At 50.4% G+C, this 26448-nt stretch overlaps 1 protein-coding gene across 1 annotated transcript in view; it reads left to right on the forward strand.

The window, feature by feature from the left end:
- LOC144948581 (transmembrane protein 181-like) overlaps positions 1 to 26448 on the forward strand; it is a 53019-nt gene that overhangs the window by 12957 nt on the left and 13614 nt on the right. The window contains exons 5-8 of the mRNA XM_078878153.1: positions 6506 to 6630; positions 7065 to 7190; positions 9992 to 10072; positions 12866 to 12965. Coding sequence (XP_078734279.1) covers positions 6506 to 6630; positions 7065 to 7190; positions 9992 to 10072; positions 12866 to 12965 — 432 coding nt within the window. The remainder of the gene's footprint in view (positions 1 to 6505; positions 6631 to 7064; positions 7191 to 9991; positions 10073 to 12865; positions 12966 to 26448) is intronic.

The raw sequence follows: 26448 nt of genomic DNA on the forward strand, positions 1-26448 counted from the left end.
CAAAGGCATTTGAAAGTCCTGTTCGGCCTCAGATCATTGAAAAAGGTTCCCGACCCCTGAGTGAGAGGGGTGACAGGCAGTGACAGAGCAATGCCGTGTCACTGTGACGCCACTGCCTGTTGGGATGCACTCAGCTGGAGGGGAAGGTCATTGAGTGTGATCAGGTCACAGGGTCACCCACCATTGTCGGTCCTTGATGAGACCAACTCCTTTAATCTATTATTGGCGATCAAACTGGCATCGCGCAACACGATGCCACACGGAGTGATGGCGCGATGGTGATAATTGCCAACAATTTAGTCCATTTGGTAATTCGGGCCGTTCTCATGGCGCATGGCAGCTATCTGACTGTCGCCTGATGAGGCTGGTTGTAATTACTGGCGAAACGTCACAGTACTCGAAATGTAAAATTCTTGAGGGTTTACTCTCCAACACACCGGTGTGCTGAACTTGCAAATAACTCGTTTTTGCAGATAGCTAATGAGCCCGTGTGTGTTTGTGTAAGATTGACACGTAGGTTTTCATGACAAATATTATTCATAATAAAGGTTTTTTTGGGTTAGATCACGTTAGTATAAATGTGTCGTTAGCCCGCCTCCATTCAACACAGCCAATAAGTGAGGTTTGGCAAAATCGCCCGACGATGCTGGATGTAATTACCAGCGAAACGTCACGGTACTCAAATTGTAAGTTTTGTGGGTTTACTCTCCAACACATCGGTGGTGCTGAAGTAGTCACTAATTGGCACGTTTTTGTGTCGGGTGGTGGCGGGTTAACAATACATTTATGCTAATGCGATTTAACCCTAAACAAAAAAACCTCTCATGGATTTGAAATTAATTGTTAAAATTTTGACTGGCGCCAGCAGACAATGGCCTGCTCGTTTCTAATGACCTCTGCAGCGGGTGGGAAATCTACGACACCCACCGTGAAGCAGACTGGGCACATATTTGCGTTATTTTAGTATGCCGCTGTATAACAATCATGATAATAATAACCAGGCCCGCCTGCCGAATTCAAAATCGCGAACCTCTGCATCAAGCGGCGGACGCGGCTACCGCCGTGCAAATCTCCTCCCTCTCCCCTCAGTGATCCATGGAGCATAGTGGCTGCGCAGAGGCCATGGTGCATGTGTGACGCCAGACCTGCACGTCCCCGAGATGCCCTAGGATACGGAGAGCAGCCTTCCTGTTAATCCGTAATAGTGATCTAGTCTGCAACGGGCAAAAAAACATTGATATAGTTTGCCAACATTCTACGGCATGCATTAATCTTGGAGACACATTTTATTTTGATTTTCGGAACTGTAATAACGTTGACACATTTTTCTGAGAAATTTAAACAACCTCCTTGTGATGGGCAGGCTGTTACCTAATTCATTTATATCTCTCTGCTGTTTTTTGGCACCGTGACTGTAATATATTGTGTCATTGAATTTCTCATTAAGTTTCAGTTATAGGTGTCATTATGGTATGTTTAAAATCCCATCACTCTTGCCAAAGAGACAAATGTAAGGTTTTACAGGGCACATTTAGCATTCATTTGCTATCTTATGACTATTCCTTAGTGAATATTTTTGTTTATATGTCAAGCTCATGATTCTACTGGATTCAGGGGAATTTTACTTGACTAAGAAGATAAAACGAAGTAATGTTGTTTGTTGTGAATGTTACGTTATCACGGTAATTTATGGAGCCAGCACGGTGAAGTATGGTCAAACAACCTGATTACTGACATGGCACAGGGAGATCTACATTTAGCAGTCGATTGATAAAACGCCTTATGATGAACATTGTAATCACATTTCGTGGCAACATCAACACTGATCGAAGCAATGTAGCTCTTACTAATGAAGCTAGCATCCATCCATCCACGCGGTCAGTAACATGAGTACCACTTTGTATATAAATCAAGGGACATGATGAGCACTGCCTCATCATCACGCATTTTAGCAGAGAGACTTTGGTCCTCAGTAGTATTTTAATCTGAACACCGTTGTTGAGCAGAGGTCTACAGGCCCGATGGCCCCGAAATGCCAAGTGGCCAGCAATAAACGGCACATTTAAAGTTGTAAGAGGCAAGAGTGGAAACGAATTTCTCGAATTGTCCAAGGTTAGTTTGAGAGGTTAGCAGAAAGAGAAATGTTGTGACCTGCAACGTGGTGAGCGGGTGGTGAGCGGGTGGTGAGGAGCGGTGGCTCAACGGCAAGCGTTCTGCGCTGCCAACTCGGCCACCTGAGTTCGATTCCCGCTCGCGACCAATAATGGTGACAGTGAATATGTGAACCGGTCCCGGTCCTCTCCTAGGTCGACTCGGCCTTAAAATGAGTATCTGGTGGGGTGTGTAGGCATCGCCACTGGGGAGACAAAGGTGGCTGGGCGTGGTGTTGGCCACCCCACCCCCTGATGTGCCGTGCCGACCCTAATAGCTTCTCGCTAACAACACTTGCCCCAACAGTCTGTTAGAGGCTATTTGGGGGATCTTTGAGTGAGGGAGTGTGTAAATGGGTGAGCGAGCAGGTGAGCAAGTTGTTTTGACCTGTGGGGTGCTGGATGAGATGAAACAGTCCGTGTCTGGTAGAGTCCTCAACACGGGTGGAGGAATCGGTGAGTGAAGTTCAAGCGAAACAGTAACCATGGAAATACAGTAGTAGTAGCAGCTGCAGCTATAGAAGAGTGAAAAGGAGGCCAATGACCGCCGGCAAGCGAGCGAGCGAGTGACTGGAGTGCATCGGTAAGGGCTGGGGATCATCAATCATCACGTTTCATTTATGCAGCGAGGGAGCAACTGGGTGCTCCGGCCCAGATATGACAAGCGCACTAATGTAACGACGCTCCTGCTAGCTAGGGCGCCACTGTGTAAACCACAGGGATCATTGTAGCTGTGTTTTTATGACCAATCTTGACCCCAATGTTGACCCCTGGCCTTAGGCTGATTAAATAATTCTCAGGGCGGCTGCATTTTCATCTTGAGCTCTTCTAGTTTTTTAAATGTAATCAATGCACGTTGATTAAGATTTATTGCACTTTAACTTGGCATGTGCCTACGCAATTAAAAATACAATTAGTGGTGAAATCGACCATATTTGCTTGGCATTGATTATAATTGCTCGATGTTGGTTGAGTTATATTTCATTGTACTTCCATGATTATGCGTTTTGCATCAAACACATTTTTATTGTGATTTCACAATCAATCTGGACGGGTGTAGACAATTGTAAAGTGTCGCCCCCACTCAAGCAAGCGTTGGGACTCCGCTCGTCTGCATTGGCGACGCTGAGCCGGCGAGTGTAAATTGTACATTCTTATGTTGAGTGTTCAGTCTGTGAAGCGTAGCACCAATTTTAATGTGATTGAGTATTTTTGTACGGTCATCAGTGACCGGGGTGAGACCATCAACTCGCTGCACTTGAGAACCCGGTATACTGACAGGCGAGCCAGAAGATCTACGCAGTGGGAGCTCTCAAGCGATCTTAGCGGTCAGTGCTCTAAGTCTGTAAAGGACAGCCGCTCTCGGCTGGCCACGTACTGGTGCTTGTTTTATTGACCGCGTGATAAATTAAGACGTACGACTGCAGGTGAGCGCTTTGGAGGCAAGGGGTCATGAAGCTGGATTGAAAACTTACTTCTATAGAACTGCTTTTTGCGTTTTGTTTGTTGTCCTTCCCCCGCACCTCCGATTAACACGGTTGGCTACGTGCAGTGCGAAAGAAGTTCAACGTACATACATACAAGCCCACAAATTTGTGAAAGTCCCAAAGAAGCTGTGGCCTGCGAGGTGACTAGGATATTAAAGTATAGAAAGTAGGTTCATGAACCCATATGTGCAGACCTTTGAGTGCGTAACCTCTCACTTGTGCGTTCTCTCTGAGTTCCGCACGAATGTAAACACTCGTAAAAATAGAGTTGGCCAAACCTCCGAGGCAATGTTGGTTTGTCAGTCAATGCGGCCACTCGCGTCGCGGAGTCCACACGTGAAAACTTTATGTTCTGAGAACTTCGATTAATTATTTAGGCTTAGAAGCGCAGATCGAAAGTGCCGCTTGCGTTTTTATTCTCCACTTGGTACATCGTGCGCTTCAACACGGGGCGCCTGGAGGAGAGCCGCCGCCGTGAGCCCGGGTTGAGATGCGTTCACTCGCGGAATCCTCCCTCCCTCTCTCTCCACAAGCCTTTGTTCCGCCATGCGGGCTCCAGCACAGGGGGGGGGGGGGGGCTCGCATTGAAGGTTCCAGAATGTAAAGGAAAGTGGAACCCCCCTCCCCCCAAAAATACCACAAAAACCAAACAAAACAGCCGTTATCAAGCTATCAGAAACAGTTTTATTTTTGTGAGCATTTTTTTATTGTCATTAAAGAACCCAGAAATACAGTGGGGATTTCAAAAGGAGCGGTAGGAACAAGGTGTATTTAATGTATAACAGGCTAGGCCGCAATGCACCCTTTCGTGGTAGGGGGTAACGATCGGGAGCAGGGTACATAAGGGGGGGGGGGAGAAGACCCATGGGATAACGGGGAGGGGTGGGGCAGCAGTTGTTTTAACCGACTACATTCTGCTGATGATGGGTAGAAAGTGCAGACCCGTCCAGCGCCTGCCTGTATAAACTAACCTAGGTTATTTTTTTATTGTTGCTGTTGGCATTTCGACTGAATGTATGAACGGCTATAGTTGATGAAGGATCTCCAAACCAACTTAGAAAGACCCACAGCCTGATTGGCTAAAACAGCTCTATCACGGTATAGTTTTTTTACTTCGTAGATACGTGCCTGAGCGGCATGTCCCAAACTCTCAAACGTGATATGAGAGAAACAAATATCATAGGCAGCAGTCTGGTGCACTCCAGTCAGTGTAAGAAGCAATAAAAACAGGCGAGGCATTCTATGCCTTCACCCCCATTGTGATGTAGCTAAACAATCGGGATGCTTACAGCTGAATTTCCACGTATTTTGCATTATCTGTGTTTTTGTTTTATCCGAGCAATGCCTCCTGGGCATTACCCTGGATAATCGAGAGTGGACTGCCATCGTACTTGTGTACGCAAACGTTTGCGTGCGCCGGTGCTTTGTGTGGGTGTCCGCGTGCTGTTAGCGTGCGTGTGTGAGTTGACTTCAATAGCGGTGGTGTAGCATGCTTCGCTACGAACCTGGCGATTTCAGCTCACATACAACACCAGGAACGATTATTTGAACTGTTCCTGGGCCTCCCCTAGGTCGACTCAGCCTCAAATGAGTACCTAGTGCGGTGCGTAAACATCGCCATGAGGGAGACAAAGGCGGTCGGGCGTAGTGTTGGCCACCCACCCCCTCGTGTGCTGTGCCGGCCTTCATAGGTGCTCGCTAACAGCACTTGCCCCTACAGTCTGTTACAGGCTACATGGGGGATTAATTCTAGATTTGAAGCTTTCGTGACTGCAAGGATTCATATTCTTAGGTTTCGGTAAAGTCACGTAGGTAAAACATCAAAATTAATAAAAATAAAATAGAAATCACGACGTTTCGGAGGCAACACAAGTCTCCGTCATCAGGTGGGACCGGTAAAGTAAAGTAAAATAGTGCCATCTTATCTGACAGGCACTATTTTACTTTACTTTACCGAGTGTTAACATCCCCAGTGTTTAACAGTACTCTCTTCATTGTTCAGCCAGCATTGGTATAAACATGGGAATTTTCGTTCTTTTCTATCATGTGTATCAGGCCTCCCCTCCCCCCCTCTCTGTCCAATGCGTTGTCGTGTGCAGCAGTAGTTGCTTGCGCACAACCGCGTCCAAGCCGTCGTCCATCCTTTTGGCCCCGCCCCCCTCCCCCTCCCGATGCGTTGTACGTGGCACTCCGTGCCGTCTTTGAGCCCCGCCCCCCTCCCTCCCGATACGTTCCATTCATTGGCTACCACATTCTGATGAGCTCCCCCCCCCTCTCCTCCCCCTCAACTTGCTTTTAAGGGATTACATCTTGAATCATTGCCGCACTTGATGCAGCTAATCTGGCTGTGACGGTCCCACCTGATGACGGAGACTTGTGTTGCCTCCGAAACGTCGTGATTTTTATTTTATTTTTATTAATTTTGATGTTTTACCTATGTGACTTTACCGAAAAAACCTAAGAATACATGGGGGATTTTTGTCTTTATTGACTTTAGCGAGCACATGTGCATGTGTGTGTAGATGCGTGTGTGTGGCTAACGTGGAGAGCGGTGGCACAGTGGTTAGCACGCTGTGCTACGAACTCGGCGAGCCAAGTTCAATCCCCGCTCGTGGCCAACACCAGTGACGATTGTCTGAACCTTCTAGGATGACTCAAGCCTCAAATGAGTAACTGGTGCGATGTGTAAACATCACCACTGGGGAGACAAAGGCGGCCAGCCGTGGTTCTGGCCACCCACATCCTCGTCTGCCGTGTCAGCCTTCATCGGTGCTCACTCACAGCACTTACCCCAACATCCCGTTAAAGCTATATGGGGGAATCTTTGTCTTTGTGGCTAACGTGAGCGAGTGTGTGTGTGTGAGCCAGCCGAAGTGGTGAGGACGGAGCTCACTCTCACGGTAGTGCTGCTGGGCATCACGGGGGAGAAGCAGGATGAGCTGATCAGCTACAGCAACGCGAGGAGCCACAACTACACGGTGATCTGCAATAAGGTGCGGCGTCTGGAGGAGCGCTCGCATCCCAGCGCTGCATCTTGGCAGGGGCGCTCGGGGGGTTAGCGCAGCGGTGGCGCTCGTGCCTCACAGCCACAAGGACCTGGGTTCAATTCCCGACTCGGGTGCATTTCTGCATGGAGTTTGTAGGTTTTCCCCGTGTTCTGCATAGGTTTCATCCAGATTCCCTATAAACTAAAAAAAACATACAATCTAACTAGTATTGGCCAAAACATCCCAGTGCAAAAAAAAAAGTCTTGCAAATTACAGGCAATTGGGATTGTACAGAGAAACATGGCTCCCTGCTGCAAAAACTTGCTAGGTCCATGCTGAAAAAGTGCATTGAGACTCAAACACTTTCCTGGGTAAACAAGTGCAAAGTAGTCGTAATAATTATGATTATTATTCCTTACGGTTTCCCTCTTTACATTCAGATGCCGACGTGCAACGAGCTGGTGGTGCTCCACCTGGGGTCGATGGCCTACGGCCACTACTCCGCGCGTCTCCGCCTCCACGGGCTGGGTGACCTCGCCATCCCCGTGCGCCAGATCTACTTCACTGTGAGCGCACCGCCCGCCCCGCATGCACGCATGCTACTTCACCGCACACATGCGTTTGGTGTTCTGATGTGGTGTGGGGGGGGGGGGGCAGTAGGGTATCGGTGGTAAGCGACGCGCTGCGCTACGAACTCGGCGATTTTGTGCTTCACGGCCAACACAAGTAACGATTATCTGAATCGGTCCTAGGCCTCTCCTATGTCGACTCAGTCTGAAATGAGTACCTGGTGCAGCGCTGTGTTAACATTGCCACTGGGGAGACAAAGGTGGCCGGGCGTAGTGTTGGCCACCCACCCCGTCGTGTGCCGTGCCGGTATTCATAGGTGTTACTCGCTAACAGGACTTGCCTCAGCAGTCTGTCAAGGCTATAGGGGGGATCTTGGTGTTCTGAGAAGTGCTGTTGCGGCGTGCCGACCGCCTTGTGCCGGCACTTGTCCACCACCAGTTGTATGCCTCCATCAGAGCAGCACAGAGAGACGGAGAGAGATATTTACCAAAATTGTCACCGATTCAAACTGGATATCACCGTAATTGTTGCAAAAAATACCTAGGAGTTAATTAAAAATAAATAAATAACTTGCTGTGTTTGCCGGGTAAGGCTCACTGAGCTATGTAGCTCTTTTTCAGAAGCGACCTGGCCACAAATGATAGCTCAACGAAGTGGCTTATCCCGTGTAAATATACAGCAGTCAAATACTCTGAACGCATGTTGATTCTAAATCTGGAGGGAAAAACCGGAGGACCCGGAAAAAAATCCACGCAACCACGGGTAGAACACGCAAACTCCAGATATACAAGAGTTAGGGTTGGAGCTACTCCCCGTATCCCTGATACAGCCCATGACTTAATTTCATACGGGTTGCGGTCACATTAAGCCTATCATTCTGAAACGATCCGCATACGATATCTACTCGTCACTGCAATCATCTTAGCCGCACTAATCGGGAATTCGAAGGGATCACTTTTCGACTTGGCAAAAACGCCGTGTTTATAATTTTCATGGCGGATCAATCACTTCTGCGCCTGCAAGGACACCTTGTATTGACAGAAGTCACCGTTGAGTTTTTTTTAAATATGGCTGCCTGCCAAAGGTGTTTCCAAGTCCCCATTTGGCCTCGGTAAGGAAGAGGTTCCCAGCCCTTCACTTCGAGGAGCGATAAGGCAATGACCCAGCAATGCGATATTACTTTCACCCACTTGTTGTACTGCCATGCCCTGGCTACTCTATCACTGAGTGAGTTGGAAATCTCATAGCTCATGATGGAAACTGCGGCCCCCTCCAATACCCTCTAACCAACCAGATTACAGGCGCATGCCACTTGCCTAGCTAATAAATATATCGAGTCTTTGGGATTTATGATATCCTTCATCGAAAAAGGTTTGATTATATTGGTTATTTGTACACTATACCTTTGTTCACTTTGGTCAATCAAAGGACTGCACTGCTGCACCGCAAAAAGGACGGTGATTGCCATTTGCTCATTACTGTATGGACTGTGAGTACAGTTGCCTCCGATGTATTGGCTTGTAAATAATTTAAAATGCCCCGGAGCCAGCTGTAATTTACAGGGAGCCAGGCGGCGGCGCTTTGCTGCAGCAGATTGAGCGAGGCTCACGACACCTCAGAGGCAGCAGCGCTGACAGCGAGTGGGCTGGCTGACATCACCCCCGACGCGCTGACGAGCGAGACACTCGTGTGCGCTTGCGCTTAGCCCTGGAATGGCGCCTTCTGCCAGCAAGAGTCTCCCCGTGACATTGTACAGCTCACGAAAAATATTTAAAACAGTTGGCAAAAAAACCATCGTGGGCCTCATCCCTACAGAGTTGGGCTCTGCTCATTTGCAGAATTCCCAAGTTACGCGGACCGCCCTGATGTGCATGCTGGCTTTTAGCACTGTTCACTGTGCAGAAAGGTTGGGGCCCTATTTAGCAAACAATCCCACGGGGAGAATCTGAGAATGTATGTATGTGTGTTGAACTTCTTTCGCACCGTACCTAGCCAACCATGCTAATCGGAGGTGCTGTACTAGTGATGAATTGGCATGTTCTGTTTATGTGACAACCCTTACTAGTTGGCTGTGTTGGGTGGTGGCGGGTTTTAACGACACATTTATATATTTACACGATCTAACCCAAAAAACCTCTATTAAGGACGACAAACTAAACAAAAACCAGTTCTAAAGAAATGAAGGAATCTCGGAGTAGGAGAGTGGTGACGTCATCACGCTCGTTCTGCGGACACACTGAGCCGACCAATCGGGCTCGCTCTGCCTCGTGCACACAAACGCACGCACATGTTGGTGCGCAAGCGAATCGCTGCCGCCCACACCGTGGTGCACCTTTTTTGTGCCGAGCCATCTTTGACTACAAGGATGGTTCGATTCCGACCCTGATGCCTGTATATTTCGCGTTTGCACGTTCTCCCCATGGTCGCATTGATTTTTTTCCGGGTCCTCCGGTTTTTCTCTCCACATTTAGAAATGTGCGATTCGAGTATTTGGCTGCTATAAATTTCCAAATGACTAGCCACTTTGTTGAGCTATCATTTGTGGCCAGGTCGCTTCTTCAAGAGCTACATAGCTCAGGGAGCCTTACCTGGTAAAATAAAAACAATTTAGTTTTCGATGATGAACATGATGATGAATAAGATAACGATAGCAATAGTGATAAATAAAGATGATGATGCAGATGTTGATGATGAGTGGTGTTAGGGATGATGGTGAATGAAGGTGATGGTGGTGGTGGTGATGAATCGATCGTGCGTTGTGCTCAAATTTCCCGTTGTGCGTTGCGCTGTGCTCTAGTTCATGACATACAACAAGACGTTCACGCTCATCGAGGTGTGGTTCCGCTTCTTCTTCGTGCTGCTGAGCTTCATCATCATGGTACGCCCGGCGCTCGTTCGGGGGTGGCGCACGTTCGCGGCCTCCCCGTCTACGCGGCGGACACTTTGAACTCTCGACATGTGTTTTGCGGACCGCCGGGCCGTGCCGGGCATTGCCAGGTCTGCTGTTTTGGGAGCAGAATTCGTTCCTGCGACAGCTCCGCCAACCTCACGTTCGCAGTGTTCTTCACTAATTTTTAGAGGGGGCCACTTTCGCCGATAAGACATCATCAGTGTGAGTGCCGCCACACATTTGAAACCATTGGGGGTTTGAAAGCACAATGATGCTGGGGGTGTTTTCAAATTTGTGTATTGTCGAAGGGCTGCACATCGAGGTCGCTAGTGGCCCACGGGCCTTGGAATAAAGAACACTGGAGTATAGCGTACAATAATATAGGGTTGTTATGGATAGGCGTACCTTGTTCCCAAGTGGTAGTGCCTTATGCCAATAATCCCTACTCCAAGCCAGCCTTAGCAGTGTTCCACCAAATACGTCTGATTAGTTCATTGTCCTTCCACCCCCATCTCTGATTCGCACGGTTGGCTACGTACGGCGTGAAAGAAGTTCAACATACAAACAAACGTAGAATATTTAGTAAAAAATTTGACCCCGGTCGTTTTGTTAAGGGACCGGATTGACCGGCACACGGAAAACTCGCTGACTTACCATCAACTTTCGGGTTACTCAGGGTAATTGTGGAGGGGTAACCCAGATAAAAACAAAACCACACAAAAAAATCCAGAGCATATGTAAATGTGTGTATGTATATTGAACTTCTTTCGCACATTACGTAGCCAACCTTGCTAATCGAAGGCTTTGAAACAGAATCGTTCATTACAGGTGTGGAATGGGAGTGATGATGTAGGGCGCATTGTCCTTTGTTATTGCTTTGTTTCAAAGAATTGGTGTTTACTTGGGTCACTTGGACACCTCTTCACTGACTGTCAATGAGTACAGAGCAGCTTATAAAGTTACTTATTCATTTTATTCGCAAACACAGTTAAATCCACAACCCCAACAATGAATCCACGGGTAAATCAAAAATGTATTGTTATCCCACTTTGTGTATGGCTCACACAGGTAGAGTTCCAGCTTGATTCGGTATAATCTTCCTGCGCCCCACTTCCCACTATCGTTGCACAAGTTGGAACCTCTGTTGTAATGGAAACAATTTCCGTAATTTATTTAGCAATGAAAACACGAGCGTTAGGACTCTTTGTACCTTAGTTTTGCAATGTAGTGTTCATTCTTGTGCAGCCCATTTGTTTGTAATGAGTATTTTGTGTGCGAGAGGAAACCAGAGTACTGCTGCAAGGCTTACGAGACAATACCACTTAGCAGTCCACGCAAACGAGAGAGACGCATGCTTGTTTTATGACCATCTCCCAACCCCGTACATCTCTGCCAGTTGGAAGTCACCTATTGAGCCCCTTAATCCTACGTATGAAGCGATGGTTTATGTGGGCGTGCGACGCCACTCCCCCCACGTTACGGCACTGTGCCTCGGTGTGCGCGTCTCGCCGGGTAATAGGGCGATGTGTCTTCCGCTTCCTCTACTCCCAATTGGCCGTTGCTTAATGAGAGGTCGCTTCTGCTTTTGCTGCCTTCATTGCAATTCTCTCCCTTCTGGTTGACTGTGCTTGCAACAACTCAACATACCTGGACTGCTCTCAGTTTAACACGTGGGCTTGAAGACCCAAACAGGAGGATTTCTACACAACTCTGGCTGTCGCCTGATGATGCTCGTTATAATTCCGGGCGAAACGTCGTACTCGAATTGTAAATGTTGTGCGTTTAATCTCCAACACATCGGTGTGCTGTACGAATAACGAATTGGCACGCTTTGTTCACGTGACAAACCTTACTCATTGGCTGTGTCGGATGGTAGCAGATTTAAAGACACATTTATATTTACGCGATCTAACCCAAAAAAACTAATATGTCTACTGCTCTCGTTGACTCTCTCAATGAGACGTGTTCATTTCACTTATACTGTGGTTGCCACGTAAGATTTTGCAGCCAATATCATGATTCATTGTTGAATATTATTAGTCTAAATCCATGTTGTTAAGGCCCTCCAACCGCCCGAGACAGCCAAATAAATGTATTTGTCATGTGTATGAGCGTTTAGCGCACCAAGTTATTGTTTCAGCTCACTCACCAGTGAGTAAAAAAGATAAAACGTTCCACTTCAAACAACGTCAAATGGCATCAGTGTATGTATGTATGTTGAACTTGAACTTCTTTCGCACTGTACGTAGCCAACCGTGCTTAAAGGAGGTGCGGGTGGAAGGACAACAAACTAAACACAAAAAGCAGTTCTAAATAAATGTGTTTTCAATCTAGATTTAATTTAAGGGCATAGCTCCAGTGGCTTCCTAATCTCGGAAGGAAGAGCGTTTCAGACTGCTGCAGCTGCGCATAATGTTAAGAATAAAATAACGTGCAGTAATACACCGGTTTACGTCGGGGATGTGTTCCCAAAAGGTGCGGATGTGTTCCCAAAAGGTGAAACTACGTCAATCAAAGCGATCCACAGGGTAGTAGTTGGTGGAGGCAAAGGACGTACGACGATGCTGTCAGTGACGTAAGCGTGTGGGGCTCAGGCGATGCAAATCCAGGTAGCGGCGTTAATAATCAAATTACGACGTATTTGCCAAAACGACGTAAAAAGGGGTAGACATAAATTTGGGTATTACTATGTAATAATAATACTGTACTGAGGTCACCGATTGTGTAACAGGGTGTTGTGCCCTTGGTGGGACGCTGCGTCTGCTGCGATGTGCCTTGCAGTGCGTGTACGGCTGGCTCATGCTGAAGGTGCCGCTGCTGGAGTGGACCATGGAACAGAAGTGGACGACCGCCCTGCTGCCCATGCTCGTCCTCTACAACGGTGAGGCTGGGCCTGGGCTGCCACCTCCTGGCCCACGGTAGCATTGGAGACAAATTGCTTCAGTTGGGATCGCACGGCAGTCATCGGCTCCCCTCCTGGCAACACCGGTGCCCGATTTAAAGCCAAGTGCCGAGTCACGTGATTGAGCCACGAGAGACTAGCTGCCGCTGGGGGTGCCTTTTCAAATATTTGAGGTGAGATGCGTGTACTGTATTTTGGGGGAGCGGTGGTGTAGCGGTTAGCACGCTGCGCTACGAACCCGGCGAGCCGAGTTCGCTCACGGCCAACACCAGTGACAATTATCTGAACTGGTCCTGGGCCTCCCCTAGGTCGACTCAGCCTCAAATGAGTACCTGGTCCAGTGTGTAAGCATGTCCTCTGGGGAGATAAAGGTGGTCAGGCGTGGTGCTGGCGACCCACCCCCTCATATCCCGTGCCGGCCTTCATAGGTGCTCACTAACAGCACTTGCCCCAACAGTCTGTTAAGGCTTTACGGGGGATCTTTGTTCTTTATTTTACTGTATGTTTAACTTCTTTCGCACCGTACGTAGCTAACCACGCTAATCGTAGGTGCAGGGCAAGGGCAACAAACTGAAACACAAAAAGAAGTTTTAATGAAATTAGTTTTCAATCTAGATGATTTAAAAGTGTCATAGCCACCAGAGGCTTTCTAATCACGGAAAGAAAACTGTTACAGACGGCCACAGAAGCGCGAGCGAGATGTGGAGCGCTGTGAGCCGCTATGGCGTACGAGGCGCTGTGTCAAACACAATTCCGCGTCGTTATTGTCAATGCACGCACGGTCTGCGCAGCCGTCTATGGTGGATCAGCGGTAGAGCGAGCAACTTGCAGTCAACACAAGTTGGGACGGCCACATTTTCTCATCTCTTGAGCTGGCGGATCTTGCCGACAAAATGTCCACACCCTTCCTGGCAAAAACACAGGAGGTGTTAAGATGTAAAAGCACCAGATAGACACACCTCTTGCAAGGCATCAAGTGTGCATTAACCACACATGCTTGTGATAAAACAGTGCGACAAGGCCACAAAGAAGGCTGTCTCTGTGTAGGCCAATCAGTTTCAGAGATAATACAGTGAGGGAAAAAAGTATTTTATCCCCTGCTGATTTTGTACGTTTGCCCACTGACAAAGAAATGATCAGTCTATAATTTTAATGGTATGTTTATTTAAACAGTGAGAGACAGAATAACAACAACAAAATCCAGAAAAACGCATGTCAAAAATGTTACAAATTGATTTGCATTTTAATGAGGGAAATAAGTATTTGACCCCTCTGCAAAACATGACTTAATATTTGGAGGCAAAACCCTTGTTGGTTAATCATAGAGGTAAGACGTTTCTTGTAGTTGGCCACCAGGTTTGCACACATCTCAGGAGGGATTTTGTCTCACTCCTCTTTGCAGATCTTCTCCAAGTCATTAAGGTTTCGAGGCTGACGTTTGGCAACTCGAACCTTCAACTCCCTCCACAGATTTTCTATGGGATTAAGGTCTGGAGACTGGTTAGGTCACTCCAGGACCTTAATGTGCTTCTTCTTGAGCCATTGTCATGCTGGAATACCCATCCACGACCCATTTTCAATGCCCTGGCTGAGAGAAGGAGGTTCTCACCCAAGATTTGACGGTACAGTGATCCCTCGTTTATCGCGGTTAATGGGGACCGGAACCCCTCGCGATAGGTGAAAATCCGCGAAGTAGGATTGACCTCCTAGGAATTTCCGTATATGTGTGTGTGGGTACCAGAATGTTTAAAATATGTATATTTATACTTTATATATATATTTTACTTAAATCTATTTAATTATAAAACCTTAATATTATACATTCACTCTCTTTCTCTCTCTCATACGATACGTATTATGGTGTTCTACACTCACCAATGACAGTAGTATCTTGAGACTTGACTCCAGTAATGACGACGATGACGATGACAATGACGATGACAATGACGACGATGACAGACCTGTGCAGTTCGATGAATGTGATGATGAATGATGATGATGGTGTTACTGCACAGGTATAATGAGGCCTTTAAATCAGTTCGAAAAATCCGCGATGCACTGAGGCCGCGAACCTTGAACCGCGAAGTGGCGAGGGATTACTGTACATGGCCCTGTCCATCGTCCCTTTGATGCAGTGAAGTTGTCCTGTTCCCTTAGCAGAAAAACACCCCCAAAGCATAATGTTTCCACCTCCATGTTTGACGGTGGGGATGGTGTTCTTGGGGTCATAGGCAGCATTCCTCCTCCTCCAAACAAGGCAAGTTGAGTTGATGCCAAAGAGCTCCATTTTCGTCTCATCTGACAACAACACTTTCACCCAGTTGTCCTCTGAATCATTCAGATGTTCATTGGCAAACTTCAGACGGGCATGTATATGTGCTTTCTTGAGCAGGGGGACCTTGCGGGCACTGCAGGATTTCAGTCCTTTACGGCGTAGTGTGTTACCAACTGTTTTCTTGGTGTCTATGGTCCCAGCTGCCTTGAGATCATTGACAAGATCCTCCCGTGTAGTTCTGGGCTGATTCCTCACCGTTCTCATGATCATTGCAACTCCACGAGGTGAGATCTTGCATGGAGCCCCAGGCCGAGGGAGATTGACAGATATTTTGTGTTTCTTCCATTTGCGAATAATCGCACCAACTGTTGTCACCTTCTCACCAAGCTGTTTGGCGATTGTCTTGTAGCCCATTCCAGCCTTGTGTAGATCTACAATCTTGTCCCTGACATCCTTGGAGAGCTCTTTGGTCTTGGACATGGTGGAGAGTTTGGAATATGATTGATTGATTGCTTCTGTGAACAGGTGTCTTTTATACAGGTAACAAGCTGAGATTAGGAGCACTCCCTTTAAGAGTGTGCTCCTAAGTTCAGCTCGTTACCTGTGTAATATTGTAAATTACAGCGGGAGACCACTTGACGGGTAGCACACTTTATTAAATCTTTTATATTAAGTTCGCTTGCTTGCTTGCGTGCTTGCTTGCTTGCTTGCGTGCTTGCTTGCTTAGGACCGTGCAAATCTTTCGGTCGTTTTTTAACCCACTTCCCGTGATGCAATCGAGCTGACATTTTCCACACAGACTAGTTGTGCGAGACAATTAATGTTCGTGAAATTTTTTTTAAAAAATGTTACACTTTTTAGACAAAAAAAAATAATTTTACATTTATTTAAATACAACTCATTCATGGCTTTGGCTGAACGTCACAGTGTAGGAGCCCAGAGCGTAACCCTTCCACAGGCCGTGGCGGAGTAGCGCAGTTGGTAGCGCCCTCGCTTCCCATGCCAAAGGTCGCGGGATCGATCCCCCACGTCCTCCACAGGCGAATATATTTTTAAATCCTTTATATTAAGTTCACTTGCTTGCTTAGGACCGTGCAAATCTTTCGCTCGTTTTTAACCCACTTCCCGTGATCCAATCGAGCTGACATTTTCCACACAGACTCGTTGTGTGGGACAATTAATTTTCGTGAACATTTTTTTCCAAAATTTTACACTGTTTAGGGAAAACAAATTAAATATTTAATTACCAATTGCTTAATACTGGCAGACAATCATCTGACCCATAGGTGGCAGCCATCTCAAGCCAGAGGATGAGAAGACTCTAGCCGCCACGCATATAAAGGATTTATAGTGAAAAACTTTGTTTTTACGGGTTTACTTGTTAACACTTTTTTTAGCCACAATAACACGTGTGGTCACTACAGCTCACGCTACACGTTCCACCCGGCTACACACACAGGCTCTCCAGCCCCGTAGCTTCCAGGGGAACTTACAGACCCACCCCAGCTTGGGTATGGATCACCACCACTGGGTCCCGCAGCCCGGCCCTCACACGGACGTCCGGCCGCGGGTCCCAAGGTCCCGCCTCTGAGCCACACAGGGTCCCGGCCCTTACAAGGACAGCGGGGCTAGGGGTCTCAGGGCCCTATCTCTTCCTCCTCCGTCTTCCGTCTTCACTGGTTACCAACTCCCCGAGCGCCCGCGCGCATCGCCTTTTATAGTCCTCCGCTCCCGAGGGGACGGAGCCTATGCGGACCGCGATGTGAGCACCCACTCTAGTTTATCAATCACCACACGCTGCCCCACGATCCCTTTTTCCTAGCGCGTGTCACCACATAACCAATCACCCCGCGCTGCCACACGATCCCTCACTGTCAGCGCGCGTCACCAATACACAGCCAATCACCACGCGCTGCCACACGATCCCTACTGCCAGCGCGTATCACCACTACATCACCCCCTCCCACATAGCTCGCAGCCGGCCCGGCTGCCAAAGAAAAAAAAACCCCACTCCCCAAGTGTGCCCCGTAACATAACCATAATGCAACACAACAACACAACACAACACCGAACGTTAACCAGTAACAACAACGAACTACGTACAAACCGACGAGTAACAGAATAAAAGTTATTTTGAAAAGACCGACGTGTCCAGTGTCTCCTCAACTCCCGATCCCCCTCCCGCTTGCTCCTTGAACGGAACGATAGAGCGGTCGAACGGACGGGGAACGCCGTGACGAGACGAGCCGGCCGATTCGCACCGCACCTCCACCTCATTTATTGGGTCAGGAAAAGTGGCGCGATCAAGCGCGAGTCCGCCTGGCCGGTCCGTCGTATGGGACGGGACGTTGTCGACCGTCCGGTGGCTCCGGCAGCCCAGGAAGGCACGGTTCGGGCCTGGAAGGACCGCCCGTGTCGCGGGGATCCGGTCGCCGGTGGTCGGCAGCCGTCAGTTCCGAGAAACCTGGGAGCGTATCAGGCGAAAACATGTGAGGATCAGGCGGAGACATTTCCCTCCCCGGGTCGTCGGTCACATGCTCGGTCCTCACAACATAAAGGAAGGCCATATGGTAGCGAGAACGGTTTCAGCCGGGAGGGGTGAACGTACCAATGGCGCTTTCCCCATTTTATCTGAACACATTGGGGGCGTGCAACCCGCACGACCTCCACGGGTCCCCGCCATGGCCTCAATAGTTTAGGCGACGTAGCCAATGGTGCATGAGGGCAGTGCAGCCAGGCCCTATCGCCCGGTTCCCAATTGTGCACGGACACCTTCCGTGCACGCAAGCGCTCGTTGGCGATTTGACGAGACCTCGAATTTAGCCGTGCGGCCTCCCGTGCCTCGGCCAGTTTTGCAATGTTAAATTTAATATGGTCGGCCAACTTGGAATTCGGCCGTGGCACGGAAAGCCCCAACTGAGTCTCCATGGGCGGATCGGCCTCCCGACCGTACATCAGATAAAATGGGGAAAATCCCGTAGCTGCATGGGGGGCCATCCTGTACGCGGCGAGGACCCTCGGGACCTGCAAGTCCCAGTCAACCTGTGCTTCGCACACCTGCTGGCACAACATGAAAGTTAAAGTTCTGTGGAGTCGCTCCACCATCCCGTCAGTCTGTGGATGGTACGGGGAGGTGCGCACCTTTTTTGTACCCAAAAGATCGCACACCTCATGCAGCAATTTGCTCGAAAAATTCTTCCCCTGGTCGGTCAGCAAGCGTTCGGGAGCCCCCTTGTCCAAGACGTAGCCCTGGACAAAGGCGTCCGCCAAGGCCGCCGCCTACTGGTTGGCGAGTGGCCACGCCATAGGCCACCGAGTAAAGTATTCCACACCAACCAACAGGTACTTGTTACCCCTAGGCGTGACAGGAAAAGGTCCCAAAATATCCAGCGCAACGAGCTCGTTAGTGCGCGAGACCTGAATGGACTGCAGCGGTGGATTTGGCGCAACGGGCGGCGGTTTCCGTTTCGCGCAATCCACACACCCCTTCAGTATATTGACCACATCGCTCCCCATCCCCGGCCAATAATAGTCACGCTGGAGCAGAGCGAGTGTTTTGTTTACTCCCAGATGCAAGAGGCATTCGTGTGCGGTCAGAACAACTTTGCCCCGCATAGCGGAAGGCACGACGAGTGCGTGCCGCCGGGACATATTGTCCCATCTCATTAGCAGGCCCTGCTTAAGCAGCCAGGAGCCAGCTTGCTTCTGACCTTCCTCGGGACCCCCTGCCCTGCGACGCAACGCGAGCAGGGAGCTGTCAAACATTTGGAGTCGGCCCCACTCAACGAGAGACAGTGAGAGTAGCGAGTCCCCGCCCGCAGGAGTAGCGGGAACGTCAACCAACGGTGCATTCGCAGCCGCGACCAACTCACCCTCGGGTACAGCACCATGCGGTTTACAGCGCGCTGACCCCAGCAAGCACGCACATTCTGGACGAGGCGACAACCGCGACAGGGCATCCGCGTTGGTGTGGCGCAACCCCTTACGGTAAGTGGTTGTAAACTGATAGTCCTGAAGGACCTCCAACCACCGTGATAATTGGCCCGAGGGTTGGGCGACCCTCAATGCGTACTGCAGCGCCGCGTGGTCCGTACGGACCGTAAAATAACGGCCATAGAGATAAGGTCTAAATTGCTGTACAAAAAAAACAATAGCCAGCAACTCGCGACGAGTCACGCAGTAGCGCTGTTCCGCTGGCGATAAAACCCTGCTACCATAGGCGACCACCCGTTCGACTCCCCCAACGATCTGTGAGAGCACCCCCCCAATGCCCGTGTTACTAGCATCAGTATCCAGCAAGAAGGGTGTCGTAAAATCAGGGTAACATAAGGGCGGGGCACCCACCAAGGCATCCCTAAGGGAGCAGAACGCGGCCTCCTCCTCTGGCCCCCATCGAAACCTGACCCCATTGGCTGTCAGAGCATGCAAGGGTTTGGCAATGGTGGCGAAATGCTCAACGAATCGGCGGTAGTAGGAAACAAATCCAATGAAACTGCGGACCTCAGAAACCGACGTGGGCGTTGGCCATGAACTGACACACTTCGTCTTCGCGGGATCGGTGGAGATCCCCGAAGAGTCGACAACGTGGCCTAAGTACCTTACGGATTTCCGAAGCAGGTGGCATTTAGCCGGTTTAAACTTCAACTTAGCCGATCGCATCCGCAAGAACACCCCCCTCAATCGCTGGAGGTGTTCCTCGAAGATTCTACTGAAAACAATGACATTGTCAAGGTAAATCAAGCAAGTATCCCATTGCAGACCCGACAAAACCAATTCCATAAGGCGCTGAAACGTCGCGGGAGCGGAATGGAGTCCCATGGGCAAGCGATTAAACTGGAACAGGCCCCCTGGGGTCCGGAATGCGGTTTTAGGTTTAGACTCATCGTCGAGTGGTAGTTGCCAGAATCCCGACAGTCAAGTGTAGAAAAATACCGCGCCCCGGATAATGCGTCCAGAGACTCATCCATTCTGGGGAGCGGATACGCGTCAGCCACGGAGATCTTATTAAGGCGACGGAAATCCACACAAAAACGCAAGGACCCGTCTTGCTTCTTAACCAGAACGATAGGTGCTCCCCACGGACTGGATGAGGGTGAAATGATGTCGGCAGTCAGCATGTCATTGACGGCCGATTGGACGTGGTCCTTCTCGGCAGGACTCAGCCGGAAGGGATTCTGCCAGACTGGGGCCGCATCACCTGTTTCAATGTGGTGGCGTAACAGGTCCGTGCACCCAATATCATATTTGTGCTTGCTGAACACATCGGAGAATTCGATCAGCAGAGCGCGCAGCGCACCCAATTGCACCCTTGACAAATCACTGGAGCCCGCACACAGCGAGTCCACCCATTCAAGGTCCTCACCCGATAGAATTTTCTGCGCCGGGACGGGATCAACATGCGCAATAAGCCGCTCTTCCGCAGGGACCCATGCCGCGTGAGCAAGCACGGTGCCCTGCGGAATAACAGCTGGGCGCGAACCAGCGTTTAAAACCATAACGAACGGGTCCCCGTCAGCCCGAACCAACGTTTGAGCCACCGCCAAATCCAGACCCCCGACAGCTCTATTCGACGGACCCAAAAGCACGCCTTGTCCCGCAGTCTCCCCACCCAATGGCTTCCGCAACCGGAGGGGTACCAACATCTGCGAACCCGGGGGCACGTGCACCGTATGGGTCGCTAGTAGTTGGATCATCGCACACGCCGTCCGTATTTCAGTAGGGTTAGATAAAAAGGAAATACGGCGACCCGATGGCAGCTCAATACAACGTTGATCAACCAGAATTTTAATGGGCATCTTAGCCAAAAAGTCTGTATCCAACAGACAAGGAACCGCTAGGGAAGAAGAGACCAAAACAGGTCCCGCCAATTTAATATCCCCTATGCAAATGCTCTCCCGAATCTGACCGACAATGCCCAATGAGCCCCCATTTGCCGCGTAACATGGCACGTCCACCGGGAGCAGAGGTCGACATTGGACGGGGAGAATGTTACAAATGAGATCGGAAATTATAGTCGCCGACGCTCCCGTGTCCACCAACACCCTGACCTCGATACCGTCTATGAATCCCGTAACGACAGACGAGCCGGCCGACGCAGCCACTATTCTGTGGCCCAACTCGGACCATTTAATTTCCCCCCGGCCCCGTACGAACCCCCCTTTCCGAACCGAATCCCCGGCCCCCAATCGCACATCCTCCGCCGCAAAGCGGCGGCCCATGTGTGTCGTGTATGTAGGCCGAGCATGTGAAGTGCCGCGACTTGCCGGGGGTAGTTGGGACGACTTGGGGCCTTGGTCGTCGTCCAGCCGAGGTCCCGTGGCGCGCTGACGTGGAGCGTGCACCCGGACACCACGTGGCCCCGAAGGCCACAGTTTTAGCACGTGACGAGGGACGTCGGAGGTCTCGGTTGCTCCAGCTTGCGGGTCGATCACAGAGGCGAACGACCCCCCCAACCTCCAATCTCCTGGTCGTGCTGCAGCGAACGCCTCCTCCCGTGGGCGAATGACTTGGGGCTCGGCGTCCACCGGGGCCGGAGCTGAGACCGCGGCAGAAGCGCAGACGACCACTTGTTTCCGCTTCAGGACCTCGTGCGCCTGGATGCTCGTCGCCACCCGCAACGAACATATGTCAACCTCGTCGGCTGTGTTGATGGGGACCCCCAGGTCCTGAGCCAACTTCAGCAGTTGTTCCAAAAACATAGCGTCCTTCCATCCTCGTCCATACGAGGGAACGCGGCGTCCGCGAGAGCCAACAAGGCCGTGCGGTAGGCGAGCGCAGTCTCCGTGTCCGCCTTCCGTCGCTCGTAAAATTGGTGGCGGCAGGCCGAAGGTGGTCCGTACACTTTGGCCATGAGGCCCAGCGCGGCCTTGAGCGTGGAGCGGGCCGATCTCGGGGCGAACCTGAAGGCCGCGAGCGCGTTGTCGTCCAGCATCGCAGGCAGTGCCCGCAGCGCCGTAGCATCGGACCAGGCCGACATCTCTTGATGGGCGAGAAATCTTCGCTGGAATGCGCCCCAGTCACCCCCTTCCGCCTTGAAAGCCGACAATGCGGGAAGACGCTGCTGGAAAATAATGTCGTCCTCCGCCTCGTGTTTTTCCCGCGCCGCACCGTCGATAGGAGAAATGGCGGCCCCTATGACGGGTGTCTGCTGGCGGCCCGTAGCGCACGCTGATGACGTGAGCGGCAGAGATTGGAGGACCTCCGCCACGTGTTGCTCGCGATTCCCGCCAATAGACGGCCGCTCGGTAGAAATGGCGGGATTTTCAAAGTCATTCGTGTGAAGCACATTTTGGCGGGAATCTGCAACTCGACCCCTTTCGATGTCCGTCGACGTTCTCCTTCCTCCAGACGTGGTGATCTCCGCTAGGATGGACGCCGCGGCGAGCAGTAGCTCTGCCAGGCGGGAGTGCGCGTCGCGGAGTCCAACATCGGACCCCAGCTGCTCGTTGGGCGCCCATGAGGGGTCCTGTGGCGCCGGCATCTCCTCCTCTTCTCCCCCCGATGCCTGCTGGCCTGAGTCGTCGTGGTTTTCCTCCCGGTCATGCTCGTGAGTCCGATGAGTCTTCCTGGTATCCATGGCTGGAAGACTGTTTCACTTCTGACACCAGTTGTAATATTGTATCATCATGGCGGCGCACACAGTTGCAGCAGCTCAGTGTCTACCCGGTCGGGGCCTTGTATGGTTGTTTATGTTCGCGTTATGTCTTGTTTTATGTTCATTTTGTCGGGCGAGTAACACCATTAGCCGGCACGATCTCCTTAAGATCGGACTATGTTACGATCGGAGTGTTACAAGCGAGTTTCTCCGTCTTCACAAGATTCCAGTGGAGTTAGCGAGGAGGCCCGGCTCTCCGTGGATTATCATCCCGGCGGGGAGGAGGCGAAGGCGGCGTAGAGAGAGAAGACAGAGGCGAGGCTGCAGGGCCGGTGCGCTAGCCAGGCTACGGAGGCAGCCACTCAAACCACCGCTACCCAGCCTATTTCTCACGAACGCCAGATCCATCGCGAACAAAATGGATGAATTGAGGCTACAGACTACAGCGAACAACGTAGTGAAGGACAGCTGCATTTTGCTTTTCACAGAAACCTGGCTTCATTCATCCATCCCGGACTCTGCTATTGAGCTCGCAGGCTACACAGCACAGCGCCAGGACAGAACAGTAGACTCCGGTAAGAGCAGAGGAGGGGGGCTCTGTGTGTACGTGAATAAGAGCTGGTGTACTAACACTGTGACTGTAGACAGCCACTGCTCCCCAGATCTGGAGTATGTGACTGTTAAATGCAGGCCGATTTACCTCCCAAGAGAGTTTACTGTGGTCATGATAACTGCTGTTTACATCCCACCGGATGCTAATGCTAACTCAGCTATTGGACTTTTACATGGCAGCATTAGCATTCAGCAGAGCAAGTATCCTGACGCTGTGCTGATTATAGCAGGGGATTTCAACCATGCAGACTTAAAGGCAGCACTCCCTAAATTCCACCAGCATGTTAAGTGTGCTACTAGGGGAACTAAGATTCTGGACAAGGTCTACACCAACATCAAACTAGGCTACAGGGCTAGACCACTACCACACCTGGGCCAGTCTGACCATTTGTCCCTGCTTTTGATCCCTGCATACGCCCCCATCAAGAAAACGGCTCCTACCATCACAAAAACTGTCGCCATCTGGCCTGAGGGTGTGGAAAAATTGGGCGACCTGGGGATTCCACATTCCACCTGCATGTGGATACATAGTTTCCTCTCGGGCCGCAGACAGAGGGTCAGAGTGGGCCGTCATACATCCACAGCCCTGAGCCTCAGTACCGGCTCCCCCCAGGGCTGTGTACTGAGCCCCCTGCTCTACTCCCTCTACACACATGACTGTGCCGCCGTCCACCATAGCAACACCATTGTGAAGTTTTCTGATGACACCACAGTGGTGGGGCTCATCTCTGGGGGGGATGAGTCTGCCTACAGGGACGAGGTGGAGCGGCTGACAGCATACTGCAGGGGCAACAACCTGCTCCTTAACACCGCAAAGACCAAGGAGCTCATAATAGACTACAGGAGAAAGAAAACGGACACTCCACCACTAATCATCAGCGGAGACTGTGTGCAGAGGGTGGCAGACTTCTGCTTCCTGGGAGTCCACATTGGGGAGGGCCTGACCTGGAGCGCCAACAGCACTGAGCTTCTGAAAAAGGCCCAGCAGAGACTTTACTTCCTGAGAATCCTCAGGAATAATAACATCACACAGAAACTGCTGGTGTCCTTCTACCGAGCCTCCATCGAGAGCATTCTTACATACTGCATCAGTGTATGGTTCACCAGCTGCACAGTGGCTCAGAGGAAAGCGCTCCAGAGGGTCATCAACACAGCCCAAAAGATCGCCGGCTGCCATCTCCCCACACTGGAAGAACTACACAGTTCACGTTGCATCAAAAAAGCACAGATCATTCTAAAGGACTCTTCACACCCTGGACACTCACTGTTTGAGCTGTTGCCATCAGGCAGACGATTCAGATCAGTCAAAACAAGGACAAACAGATTCAAACAGAGCTTTTATCCTACAGCGATCACCACACTCAATAACGCTAATTAATTATTAAGTAATAGTGTTTACAATTGAATGTGAAATAGAGATGTGCAATGACAAAATGTAACCTTATGTGGGTATGTGGGTATACTTGGGCTGTTTTTATATATAGTATAAATTGATTATCCTTCATTTAATTTTATTTTTATTTTCTTGTTTTATTTAATTTAAATTTATGAATGATGCCCTGACTGGTGAGCATTTTAAATTTCGTTGTACTGGTGACAATGACAATAAACGATCTATCTATCTATCTAAATTACAGCGGGAGACCACTTGACGAGTAGCACACTTTATTAACACTTTCTTTAGCCACAATAACACGTGTGGTCACTACAGCTCACGCTACATGTTCCACCCGGCTACACACACACAGGCTCTCCAGCCCCGTAGCTTCCAGGGGAACTTACAGACCCACCCCAGCTTGGGTATGGATCACGACCACTGGATCCCGCAGCCCGGCCCTCACACGGACGTCCGGCCGCGGGTCCCAAGGTCCCGCCTCTGAGCCACACAGGGTCCCGGCCCTTACAAGGACAGCGGGGCTAGGGGTCTCAGGGCCCTATCTCTTCCTCCTCCATCTTCCGTCTTCACTGGTTACCAACTCCCCGCGCGCCCGCGCGCATCGCCTTTTATAGTCCTCCGCTCCCGAGGGGACGGAGCCTATGCGGACCGCGATGTGAGCACCCACTCTAGTTGACCAATCACGACGCGCTGCCCCACGATCCCTTTTTCCCAGCGCGTGTCACCACCACATAACCAATCACCCCGCGCTGCCACACGATCCCTCACTGTCAGCGCGTCACCAATACACAGCCAATCACCACGCGCTGCCACACGATCCCTACTGCCAGCGCGTATCACCACTACACCTGTATAAAATACACCTGGGAGCCAGAAATATTTTTGATTGAGAGGGGGTCAAATACTTATTTCCCTCATTAAAATGCAAATCAATTTATAACATTTTTGACATGCGTTTTCCGGGATTTTGTTGTTGTTATTCTGTCTCTCACTGTTCAAATAAACCTACCAGTAAAATTATAGACTGATAATTTCTTTGTCAGTGGGCAAACGTACAAAATCAGCAGGGGATCAAATACTTTTTTCCCTCACTGTACATATATTATCAGACCATGTATTTTTTTGGAATGTTTTACCACAAGTGTAGGGGTGTTAGAGAGAGAGCCGTTATGCATGGCAGCTTATGGGAAACAAACACAGTGGGCGGGGCTACGTGAGTGCACGGGGGGGGGTGCTCTCAACGACGTCCGCATCAGGCAGCCCGGGGCCCCACCCCTCAGCGGGGGTTGAGTATAAAGGGGGATGTGTCAGAGGGCTCGGGGCAGAATGTTAAAGCTAAACCAGTGAAGACCGAAGATCGTCTAGCTAGAGCCCTGGACTCCCCTGGGACGCCGCCCTTGTCAGGGCCGCGCAGGATCGAGCCAGCGGCGTGGTCCCGAGAACCAGAGCTAGTGCTCTGGGACTCCGGGTACCGTAGCCCGACTTACCAGTGTCGGGCCAGACAGCCTCCCCTAGCCCGTTAGTGGAGGACTAGGAGGTAGGTCAGAGATAGCTAGCAGTGTATTCCCAGCTAGCCGGGTGAGGG

Source organism: Lampetra fluviatilis, chromosome 50 (assembly GCF_964198595.1).
Source record: "Lampetra fluviatilis chromosome 50, kcLamFluv1.1, whole genome shotgun sequence".
Classification (NCBI taxonomy): Eukaryota; Metazoa; Chordata; class Hyperoartia; order Petromyzontiformes; family Petromyzontidae; genus Lampetra; species Lampetra fluviatilis.